Source organism: Haplochromis burtoni, unplaced genomic scaffold (assembly GCF_018398535.1).
Source record: "Haplochromis burtoni strain Fernald_Lab_line unplaced genomic scaffold, NCSU_Asbu1 Contig_443, whole genome shotgun sequence".
NCBI classification, from domain to species: Eukaryota; Metazoa; Chordata; class Actinopteri; order Cichliformes; family Cichlidae; genus Haplochromis; species Haplochromis burtoni.
The window spans coordinates 188,090-200,531 of record NW_024582804.1 but is presented as its reverse complement, the minus strand read 5'-3'; the positions used below and the strand labels follow the sequence as shown (position 1 = coordinate 200,531).

Here is a 12,442-nt window from a genome sequence, read left to right as displayed (position 1 = left end):
TGTGTGTGTGTGTGTGTGTGTGTGTGTGTGTGTGTGTGTGTGTGTGTGTGTGTGTGTGTGATGTAATTTTGTGTCAAAACAATCACTCCTTCAAACAAGATGGGAACAAGGAGCATTTAAAGGTTGACATCTCCACAGAGAGCAGTTCTTGTGTTGGATTTCCATGAGACGGACAGAGCAACAGGAGGAAAGTGTGTTGTTTTGTTGTTTTGTGTACACTTGGAAGTATTTGAATATTTTTGGACACCAAAAAAAGTAAATGGACTTATATATACAAGAATGAAACAACTTCAGTTTCAGCATTAAATGCACATTCACATGACGGTGGGAATGATCTCAGTCTGCACATAAAGGAAGAGGCACGGTCTCCTCAACACTTTTTCCTGACAGCTGAGACGTCACACTCCACTATGTCCATCCTGTGGCGTGCGGCCCACGCCCTTGAGCGCTAATTTTAGCAACCAAAGTCGGGACTCTTTGAGTTGTTTTCAGTTCCTCTCCAGGTGCAACGGAGCACAAATCTGAAACATTTCCACTCCAGTCAGGAGCGACGCAAGCGTGCCGTGTTTGAACACCAGGGTGAACTTGGCATGAACCGGATAATAGGAGACGCACTGAGATGGACACGTGCCCAAAAACATTTGCCCTGCCTCAGCGGTTCAGTAACCTTCTCAGGGCTTTCATGTCGCCCACATCTGCCTGACGTGATGGAAGGGAAAGAGAGACGCAGCCATCATGTTGGAATTAAAAAGTACTACTGATTTCTCCAGACTTTGGGTTACAAAGCAGATGTATTCATTGTGTGTACATTCTCCTTTAGACCTCAGTTTTCAAATAATGGTTGAAGTTACAGGTAACACCTCTCCCACCTGGCGTGAGGTGGGCGTTAAGTTACCATTGTGTCCATTTTCACAGCACTGACCCTCCTTTTTCTAAACTACTGTCTGCAAACACTCCACGTTTCCTTTGTTTTGTTTGGGTTTTGACATATGTATGCACACGTGGTGCAAGTATGCACCTTTTATCTTTAACTTACCCCTGCTGCAATGCTTTTAATTTGAAAATTCAAGAGAAAATGTTAAATTTTCTTCCTCTGTAGTGAAGTGAAAACAGACATTAATGCTTAATTTGCAAGATGAGCAACTAAACAAATGGCTTAAACAAACAGCAACATGTAAAGTCTGATTTCATCTTTCAGGGCTCACAGGGTTTCATTATGTATGATGATAAATCACCAGAGTCTTTATCAGCAGTGAGAGCTGCGGCAGCAGGGCGGAACCTCCTTCCCAACTGGACTGTCTGGTTTTCCTTTACTGCCTCGTCTCACCCCTGTTGTCTGACAATTCCCTCGAGGTCAGTCCTTTCATGGAAGGCTCAGAAGGGATTCTCGCGCCTGCTGAATGGGTTTACACCGGCAGGCCAGAAAAATACAGTTAAATGAAGTTAAAATGACACGTGTCTGTTCCTCTGTTACTGTCGAAACTGATAATACTGATCTGGTAAAATCACCAAAGAGAGGGGGAAAAAAAGAAGAGTCGCACTGAGCACGCTCAAGAAGACATGCAAGCAGTATAGCTTTGCCTGAGAGCAAGGTTGTCCCCTACTGCCCCCTGGTGATGCAACACAGCATTGTCACTGCATGTTTTCAGACAAAAAGAAAAAAAACTACTGGTAATTTTATACTATAATTATTTCACTGTAAACAAAATGTTAAAACACCTGCAAAAAAGTCAGATACGTGCTGTTTTCTGTGTGACACGTCCACAGCAAATCTTTTTTCTTTTTTCTTTTTTAAATTTTAAACACGTGTCATTGGTCAGATTTTGTACCAACTAACTAAACTTTGTATGATCCTGATGTGATGGTGCCTCCTGTTTTTAAACTGTATCTATTTATGTAAGCGTGTGTGTGTTTGTGTGTGTGCCATTCCAATTCACACAACCAGCCCCAACCCGACCCCCTCCTCCACCATCTGTCACACTGTTGCCAAGTTACAGTCCTCTGTCATGGATTGGTTTCTGATGGGCGGTTTTCTGATAATGAACGTGACGTTGCAATGTAAGATGTGTTTCGGTCTCACAGCGTTAGCGTTTGTAGAAAAAAATAAATCATTTTTATGAACATTTGTAAAGCTGCTGAGTACTGGGCTGCTCTTTTTACTTCCAGGATTACCTTAAGTGTTTGTGACGTGTCGAGGTAACCCAGGATTACGCCATCACAGTTCACACTCACTCTAACTTTTTTTTTTGTTAGATTTTTCCAGCAAACACATCACAGCCTGCTGTCCAACTCTACACCGTGGCGATCCATTTTTAAATGTTCCCAGTTGTAGTCTTTTTTCCTTTCTTATCTCCATTTCTCACAAACTAACAAGTCTTCTGTTCACATCATCGCTATCTTCATATGCACTCGTTCGCTGCCCTGGCTGTATGCTCGCTAACACTCTATTCTGTCGTTGCAAATTAAGCGGCCGGTCGTGCTTAGTGACACGCCTGAGCAAAATATCATCTTTTTTGGCCATATTTTGGTGGCTTTTTGTTGTTATGGAGCTCAGCGGTAATTGGCTTGCCGTCAGCCTGTCAGAGCGGCGCAGCCGGCCCTTGTGGGTAAATGAATGTCAATGTCGCTGTCCAGTGCTGAAAACGAACAACCTCATCCCTCCGTGAGCCCCGGGTGCAAGGCCGCCTGTCGGAACTCATCTGTCCTTGGCTTAATCCCCCTCCCGTACCCACCTGCTCCATTGCAGAACCTGGGTGAGAAGGAAGAGACATTGGTAGAGAGGAAAATGAGGAGCATTTGCATCTAAATGGAATGTTTTCTTCCCTTCATTTCTCTCGCTCTCACTTTTGTGTAATGGCTTGGTTATGTGTAGATGGAGACATGAGAGTAAATCCCCTCTTACTTCTTGTAGCGTTGATTTTGAACAGAAATCTGCACCTTAATTCATCTTACTCCGGTCTTTTCTTTGTTCTTTGCTGTTTTTATTGAACCTTAGTCAGTGTGATTTTGTAATTCCTCCTCTCCTGGGAGAAAGGAGAGAAATCGATCTTGTCCTTCATTTGGTCAGTCTTCATGTAAAACCCCATCACATCTGATATTCACAGCGACTTTGTCACCATAAAGCACTCGCACAGCATCCAACACTTACACCAGTACCATGACTAGCTGTTTCTCATCACGAGAGAGTATGACATGTCTAGTTGCCCCAGGGTCATGTTTTAAATGTGCACACACTTGAATGTTTCTCATCACCTGGCATAGATTAACTGCAAATCCCCCATCATGATACAAACATCCTGTTGACACACTACATCACATCCTCCTCCAGGGGAATAACGAGTCTTGCACGGCCTTGTATTATTAATTCATGCCTAGACTTACAGTTTCATCAGGACTCTGTCCAATCGTCATGCAGCTCGTCGGACCCCAGAGTGCCGCGTTTGAGCCTGTCTCACCCTGATTCTTTCACCTCCGACCTCCCCCAGTTTCCAGCGTCCAGGTCCCTACTCACATTAGGAGGCATAACAATACTTAATTATTTACCAGTGTTTGAATAATTCAAGGTGAAACACCCATTTACTGGCTGAGAAAATGTGCCAATCTGATCTGTCCTGGGAATAAGTAAGGACTTCCTTAATGAGGGTGAGAAGGGAATGAAGATACTCACAGGGTTCACTTTTTTTTTTTTTGATGCACCGTGTATATCACTATATGTCATGTGTGTGTGTGTGTATGTGTATATGTATGTATGTATATGTATATATGTATATATATATATATATATATATATATATATATATATATGCCTTCAGAGAGTAAGTGAAGTCAGCTGAATGGGAATAACAAGATCCAGGCAATTAACACTTATGCCCTGCTGGGATAATAACTAGCCCAAAGGAGGAAATAGAAGCCACTGACATCAGGACAGGACACGCATGAAGGGTTTCATCCCAAGTCCAACATTCTAAGACTGTAGGCTAAGCAGAAGGAAGAAGTGTCAGAACCACACAAAGATCCATGAGTACATCAGGAAGATGGTCACAGCTGGTCATGGGCTTAGTGAATACATCAAGCAACAGAAAGCCAAAAAAGAAGAGAAGCAAGGAGAAGAAGCATCATGGAAGGATGGGCCCTTGCAGGACATAAACCACCAGCAGAGAGAAGAAATGGCTGATATCAAAAAATGTACCAATGTCTGGACAAAGTGGGACTGAAAAACAGCACAGAGGCAATAATCATGTCAGCACAGGAACAAGTTCTAAGCACAAGATCGATAGAGGCTGGGGTTTACTACACCAAGACCCAGGTGCACATTGTGTGAAGATCCAGCTCAGACAGGATACAGAAGGGTGGAAGATGCTAACAGGCAACCAAGTGGTTAGCATAGTATACAGAAACATCTGTAAAAATGGGAGACGCCCCCTAGGGTGGTTAAGAATGACTGCGTCCTGTGAGACTTCCAGATACTGTACAGACAAACTAATGATGGCTAACCAGCTGGACCAAACCAGGACCCTCAAGCTCCCAGGCCTCTGGTAGAGGACACAAGTTTGAAGGATATGCATGTGTTTGCATGTTTGAGGCAAATCTTATATTTATAAAATAATATTAACACATTGAGTCACAAGAAACAGTTTGAGCTTTAATGGTTGACATTTATTTTCACAGACATGCATACACTCAGAAGTTGCCATTGCTATCTTGGTCACGTAAACCTTAAAGTTGCTAAAAATAATTTTTTGTTGTTGTTGTATTTTAAAAATGCGGGTCAAATCACTACGTGTCATGAGTCAGAAACACACAAAAATGTATCACCGCACTGAATAATTCCTGTCAGCTTCATGGGATGTCTTAGCATCTCTTAATTTGTTACTTTGGTTTTACAACCATAGTCAAAAACATCTAACATCTACACCATCTATGTTTTAGAATTTGTTTAATTTAGCATTTTTAAAGTCATTAGGAAAAAAGAGAGACATCTGAATTCATCTACAATCTCATATTCTGATGTTCCAAGCTAGTTCAGGTCTGATCTGCACGGATATAAAGCTTTGAGGGTCAGTTGTAGTTATCGTCATTATCTCCTTCATCTAGGTCATGAATTTCATCGCTGTCTTCCGTGATGTAGCTGTCAGGGTTTTCGGGCTCATCAGCGGACTCATCGTCGTCCTCCGTGTTCACCCTCCCTGACAGGACATCCTCTATCCAGTCCTCCAGCTCCTCTGCAGTGGGCAGGTCCTCATCATTGGACATGTCCAGCCAGACACTATCTGCCTGGAAAACAGAGAACCACAACATTTAATGTCTTTAAAGTCTTTATTTTGGTGTTTTCTTAGAGTTTGATATTTTACTTACATCTGTCACATTGACCACACCAATCTGAGGTCTAAACAGGTCCAACTTAAAGGTTTTTTCCCAATAAGTGGTCAACTGTCAGGACAAGATAAACCAAGCTAACTTCAGACATTTTCTGCATTTAAACAATGGTAGAATTTTCCTGTGTAGAAATTGTTTATAAGGGATCATTTTAAAAACTATTTGGTTAAACAGGAAGACGGAACCAGAGGGAAGTCATCAGGGTCGATCCAGACAATACTCAGCTCTGGGTTGTTGGTATTGTCTCTGGCCACATCTTTCAGGATTTCTAGGAACTCATAGCCATCTAAGGAAGAGACAACAAAGTTATCTGAACTCAACTCCAGTTTCTAATCAAGATAAATAAGTGTAATGTTAAACAATAAAAAGCTCTGAATTACAGCTGCACACCTGGATCTTCTTCCTCAGCAAAGGCAACAATATGTATTCCATCCATATCATCTTCCTACAGATGGGAAGAATTTAAAGATTTAGAGTAATTAGTACCTCGAATTCAACGTTGGCTTCAATACATTTAAAGAAAGTGCTTGTATACTATGTAATTTCTGCTTTCATCTGCTCTAATAAGACCAAACAATCACCCATGTCTCAAACATATTCTCAGCCCGGAGCTTCCTCAAAGTAGCTCTGTAAGAAGCACATTTGTATTAAATCTCACACAAAGAAATGCTTGAAATTTTAAGTTTTTTTAATAAAACTTGAAAAAAAAAATAACATTAACCTTCTGTGCTGGGTTACATATTCAACAATGTCTATCTCGGATAGAGGTCTTCCAGGCACGATGGCCGGCTCCTCCATGAATGGCTCATAGAAATTAACTTCATTCATCTTTAGGGAAAGATGTTTGGCTACCTTAAAAAAAAGTTAAATGCCAAGATGTCACTTCAATGTTTTAGGGATGGTTTTCATGTTTTTTTTTTAATGTTTGAAGTGAAGCTCATTAATCAAGAGTTTCAACTAAATTAGCTATCTCCAGTCTTTTTCGGAAACGTATATTTGAGGAGCGATGTGAAGATAAAGATTGGAAACAGCTAGCCTAAGAGACCAGATTTAACAAAAAACAAACACTAACATTAATTTACATACTTTAAACAACAGGTGACATGCTATGTAGTGCGCTAAATAGTGAATTTCAGAGCTGCTAGCAGCTAGACTTTGATGCATTTGAATATAGCCATGCTAGCTTTTTGCAAAAGTAAGCTAACAAGCTACTTGTTATTTGAACACAGAAATTAAGTTGCATTTAATTAAGTCAATATTCTAATTTATTATGGTTAGTGTGTTTTAAGTAATTATGGTGCATGTTACTGTAAAGCAAAGTACAGTGTAGTATATTTTCTGTTAAGACTTACAGATTTATCAAATGTAGCAAAAAACTTGATGTAAGGCTGAAACCGCTCTGAGGCTTCCTGGAAAGCCTTGAAATCTAAAAAACAAAAACAAAAATGAGAGCTGGAAATAAATTTGAGAGAGATTGACAAGAACAAAAGCTGAAGTTCAGCAGTGACATTCTATAGTGATGGTGTGATGAGAAAGGCAAGAAGTGAAAGGCAGTGTCTTCATTCAATTTCTCATCAGATTCTGGTATCTTCATCCCAGTAACCAACTTTCCCTTAATACAGTTTTATAAACTTGTAACACGATCCTAGTTCTCTTCCCAACAAGGTCACCGCCAGGGACCGACCTATATCTGGACAGAAATAGGCTTCATAATGAAAATTTGTGCCACCGTCGTATTGGCCAGATAGTATCTTCCCTGCCTCACTTTTTCTCCTTTTTTTGTGAGAAGAACTATAATTGCAGTTTGACCTATTAGACGAGGAGCCAGAAGCTATTTAAAGGCTGTCATGAGACTGAGTGAGACTAGCAAAGTCTAGAATCAGGTTTTCATTTAGCAGCCAGTAAGGCTATATGAAATATATCTCCATCAACGTCTATAGTCCATTAACATGTCTGAAGCACAATAAAACAACTTTATGGTACACTGAAAGAGAGTGTATGAATAGTAGAATTGTAAAGCGCTTCCAGGGTCTCGAAAAGTGCTATATAAATACAATCCATTATTATTATTGTTGTTATTATTATATTGAAATATGAGTTTGATGCTAAACTAACATGAATCTTCTCCTTTGAAATAACCAATGAGGCGGATGTCTTCCTCCATCCTCTCAAAGGCTCGCACCTCCATGGCATTATTGATCATCTCTACTGGGTCCTCCAACACCTAAGGAGCAGTATAACACAGAAGGAAAACATGTTAGTCATTATTTAAGTAACTTAATCAGTTTGGTATAGTTGGATCAGTTCCAGTCTCATGCACTTTTGTTTAATGTGGACTCATAATTACATGCAGCTTTGATTAGCTTAGCATTAGCACTGAAGATAGCAAACAGCTAGCTTGGCTCATGCTATGGTAATATAATCCACCTAACAGTTGAAATACAGGGTACTGTTACCTAAAAGTAACTGTTGCGCTAAACCTACCTTGGAAGGTATATACATGTCAGTCAATAATCAATGCAAAGCAATAATGCTGAACTTGTGCATGATGCAGTCCTAAAAACTTTAAAGTGTGTAGTTTAGATAAAAATGAAGTAAATGTATCAGGAAGCAGGGGCCCAATTAAGGCCCTATTCACTGTTCTTTTAAAATACATATCTTGTGCAATATGCCGTGTAAACCCAAATGCTCAAATTAATTAAAAATAGTTTTCATATTTTTAAATTGGAGTTCTTGTTTTTTAACAAATTGCACTATTTTGAGGTAGTAATCACCTCTTAAAGGTAACATTTCTCTGTCGTCAGTTGCATTGTTTAAATGTGAATGTGTGCATGTGCTGATAGTCAATAGGACTGAATTAATGTAGAGAATATTGCACATGCAGTAATAAAGAGAGTAAAGAAAGGCCTGCAGGAAGAGCAGTAAAAGCAAAAACCAAAGGAAATCTATTAGTCAGCTCTAGCTCGCACTTGTCTTTTAATAATACAGCTTACTGAGTGGATGTTATGATATTAGAAGAAAAAGCTCTAGTTGTGCGTAATAGATATTTGATCCATATTAGATAGATAGAAGCTGTGATGCCATGAGTGAAGGGGCTTGTTAAGCTATTGCTTAGCCTGAGTAGATGGCACAGGCTTCTTAGTGAGTTCTGCAAACTTTAATCTGTCTCCACTAAACTTTTGCACAACAAAAGTAAGGCAGAACCTTCTTATGTTTACAAAAAGAACTCCAACAATGTTGAGTAAAAGGGAGTTTTATTTTAACTCATTACTTTTAATATTATGGTAATTTATCTTAGCCTGTGGGAAATGTGAATGAAAAATCAGATAGATCATCAAAAGTATATGAGATTTAACTCTAATCAAAAGGGACCTGTAGCAGTTGTGTCACTGCCTTAACTTTTCCGATAACTTAGTTTACAGTGCATTTTTTTATATGAGGTACACATGACGGTTACTAAAATGTGTGTGTTGTTGAAGAGCTTATTGATGTTGCAGTTGTGATATGTTAGGGATTCAACTAATTAACGAGGCTAAGATTGATTGTTTTTGTGGGTAATGTAACTGCCGTCTGAAAAGCATCAGATTTTACTACTCACATCCAACAGGAACTCCACCAGAGTGTCTGCTGAGAGCTCCCCGTCAAACTCAATCACACGGTCGTCCTTGAACACATACAAGCTGCCCACCTCCTCCAATCCTATTTAGACAACAGATCCAACACTTTCAAAACAATACATTACTAGTAAAATGATATAAGAAACCCATAGGAGTGGATAAGCCAAGAGGAACACAGATGCAGTACATACCCAGTTTCTTGGCCACTTTGACATCCTTCTGGGAGTCCACCATTCCAAAACCGATGTCTTTGTTCTCCAGGACTTGAGCTGTAAGCTGTGTTCAAGAACAACAACTCATTCAGTATTGTGATTCTATTAAAATACTCTATAAAACACACTTTAAAAAAAACCTAGATCAGGAACATCACCTAATCAGGATGATTTTCTGAATGGCATCTAGGATGAAACGTTAAAAATGAGATTTAATGTTCACTCTTTGTGTCGGGCCTTGTTGCACCAAGTTGGCAGTCATACAGGATGGACCATTGTTTTGAAGCTGATTGTCTCATCCTCATCTTCAAACTCACCTGCCACATTCTGACTTGAGAGTGCTGCTATAGCTCACCTGGTTGAGCAGCTCGTCAAACCCCGGCCTACTCGTCTGTCCCAGACGGTTTCCTGTATGTCATCCCCCTCACTTTCTCTCCAGCTTCCTGTCTACTTTCTGCACTGTCCTATCCAGTAACGGCAAAATACCTCATGTTCTGAAATCTCTTCATCGTGTTCTAAATGTTGTCTCTTTTCTAAAATCGCAGAGGTCACCATCGTGATTGGTAAGGAGTTATGCATATACAAACAAACACATGTGACACCCTCAGCCATACTAACAGCAGCAGATTGGGATTTAAACCTTGTTGTTTAGGTTAGGAAAAGATTATGGTTTAGGTCAATATTAAGTACAAATCTGGGTCAAGTTTCATAGTGACCTTCAGGATATTGTTGTAGCCAGAGAGTACTTCCTCTCAGCTCTTGGTGGGAGGCTTTTGGCCAGTTTAGGGGCTTCGACACTGAAATAGGTGCAGTAAAACACCAGTGTTGGCAACTGGGAGCAAGACGCAAGAGCATAGCTGGTAAATTAAATAATAGTTGGTGACTTTTTATTTGACTTTTAAATAAAACTGTACAGTGTGGACATGTGTGGACTAAAACCACCTGGTAAGTAAACCTTGAGATAAGAAACACTGGTGTGAACACCCTCTGCTCAGCGCTTTGATTTAGCTCTGACTTCTATGCTGTGTACTTGAGCCGACATCCACAGCTGCAGCCGTCTTCGTCAATACATCTTTTCATTACCAAGATGTCTGTGTACTGAGAGCCCCCTGTGGAGTTTTCTTGTTAGGAGGAAGCTGTGAGTCAGGACTGCTTGCCTTTCAGCTTGCAGTTGTTGAGGAAGGATAACAGATTTAGAAAACCACTGAGGAGGGGGTTTACTTTGTGTATTTCTGCTTTCCAAGAGTGCACGAAACATGACAGAAATGTGAAACTGAAAATGTTGCCAAAGGTGAATACTAACAAATAAAAAATGCCTCCAATATGAGAAGGAAAGGAGTGTGAGAGCAAATCTTCTGATTTCTAGTTCAAAGGAAGATAGTAAAGAGAATTGGGAACAAGCTATAATTAACAAAATGACCTAGAAACAATCCCTGGATATATGTAAACCACAGCGGAGAGCACAAAATGGGATTAAAAGGACTGCTTGCCAGTTAAGAGTGTGCACAGGTAAAACATAGATCCAGTCTAAGGAGAGAGTCTATACTTCAAGAAGACAGAGGAAACATGGGGCAGTCGCTGTCTGATTTCTAGAACGGAAAGTATCAGTGACTACTTTGCATGGCAGAATGTAATCTGCAGGGATTTGAGCTATAGCTCAGCATCCGGTATGCCACAACAGATCCATCTCTCATTTCCTCATGTCTTCTTTGATCAGTGGTGATACATTTCCCATAGCTTCCAGGTATTTGCAAACCTGAAAAACTCAGGATCAATGAATTTTGCAAAGAGTTTTCAAAACCAGTTCATTGTTTATGAAGCTTCATGATAGTAACATCCAGCAGATCGCTAGTGACCCCCTTAGAGTCAGGAATAGGGTTAACAGGGATTAACATTCACCTTGGGATATATTTTTTTGCCTATCCAATGTGGTCTAAAGCTACAGAGCTAATGTGTGAGGCTCTATATTGGTCTTTGGCCTAAATACGAATACCATCATCCTCATAGGCAATATGTTTAGTATGTTAGAATGCTAAGTACTGCTAAGGCTTCTGGAAATGTGATTTTTTACCACAAAGCAACTGTTGATCAACTGGTCAATAAACACAAAACGAATCAGCAATCCTAATAACTGCTTCTCCCAAATCTAATTTTTCAAGCAGAGAAGGCACTTTGTGTTATAATTCATCATTAGAAAGAATTCTTTATGGAGCATTAACGCCTGAACCACATGAGTTAGCCTTTCTGTTTAATGCTTATCAAAACGTGAAAAAAAAACTCTATAAAAAAGTAGATTACATCATTATACTTCCACATTTCTCACTTTCCTTTCACAGTTAACTCCATTTTATAACACACAATGAATATCATCACCGAGCCACTTGCCCTGCAGTCTGTGACACATACCCAACCTCAACCAGTTTCTCACCTCCAGCACCAGCTCTGTCATCTGGAACCTCTTCTGAAGACCCTTGTTGGCCGGCAGAGGTTCGTGGTAGAACAGGCACAGCAGGTCATATCTCTTCAGAGCCTTTTTGTAGTTGCGCTCATTGATGTCCATCACCCTGTCTTTCCCGTCAAAATTGGGGAACTCTAGACCTTCCTCGGCACTGCAAAGGAAAACCAGGTTAAGGCAGAGGCCAGATAGAAGAGAGAGCCACATGTGTTGCATTTTTGTTCAGGTGTGGATGTGTTTGCAAAAAAATAAAAAATAAAAATCCAAGATCCTCTCAAGACCAAACTTGAAGAAATTGGCTATGAATGAGATCTGCAATTCATCCACAGATTTGATCTCTATTATATCTCCAGCAAATCTGAAATACTCTGTCTAATATTTCACTGGACCCCCTGCTTCTTTTTATTGCCCTCTTTTGATAGCTCTCCCTCTCCACCTGTCTTCTGTCTCTTCCTCTCTCTGTCACTTACTGCCCAAATCTCAGGAGGGTCTCTTTCCTCCTCCTTTTCTCTCTGTGATGGAGAAACTCATTATATTGAGCACATTTGACGGATAATAATTCATGAGGATGCTGTTCATGCCCTTGAAATAAACTCGTGATTTTATCAACCACTAAATCAGTAACGTCATTACCTATGTGGCAGTGTTTGTACGTTTGAAAATCATGCCTTATGTTGTAAATAACTTTCTAATATCTATCTATCTATCTATCTATCTATCTATCTATCTATCTATCTATCTATCTATCTATCTATCTATCTATCTATCTATCTATCTATCTA

At 40.0% G+C, this 12,442-nt stretch overlaps 1 protein-coding gene across 1 annotated transcript; it reads right to left on the bottom strand.

The window, feature by feature from the left end:
* Positions 1-4,615: 4,615 nt before the first annotated feature.
* LOC102306885 (calsequestrin-2) lies at positions 4,616-12,100 on the bottom strand. Its single transcript, XM_005945144.3, has 11 exons — positions 11,634-12,100; positions 9,185-9,269; positions 8,975-9,075; positions 7,492-7,600; positions 6,729-6,802; positions 6,098-6,228; positions 5,958-6,003; positions 5,767-5,821; positions 5,562-5,662; positions 5,356-5,430; positions 4,616-5,274 (listed from the first exon to the last, which is right to left on the bottom strand). Exons 1-11 carry the CDS (start codon positions 11,874-11,876, stop codon positions 5,059-5,061), a joined length of 1,236 nt encoding a protein of 411 aa, XP_005945206.1. The 5' UTR covers positions 11,877-12,100; the 3' UTR covers positions 4,616-5,058.
* Between the last annotated feature and the right edge of the window lie 342 nt (positions 12,101-12,442).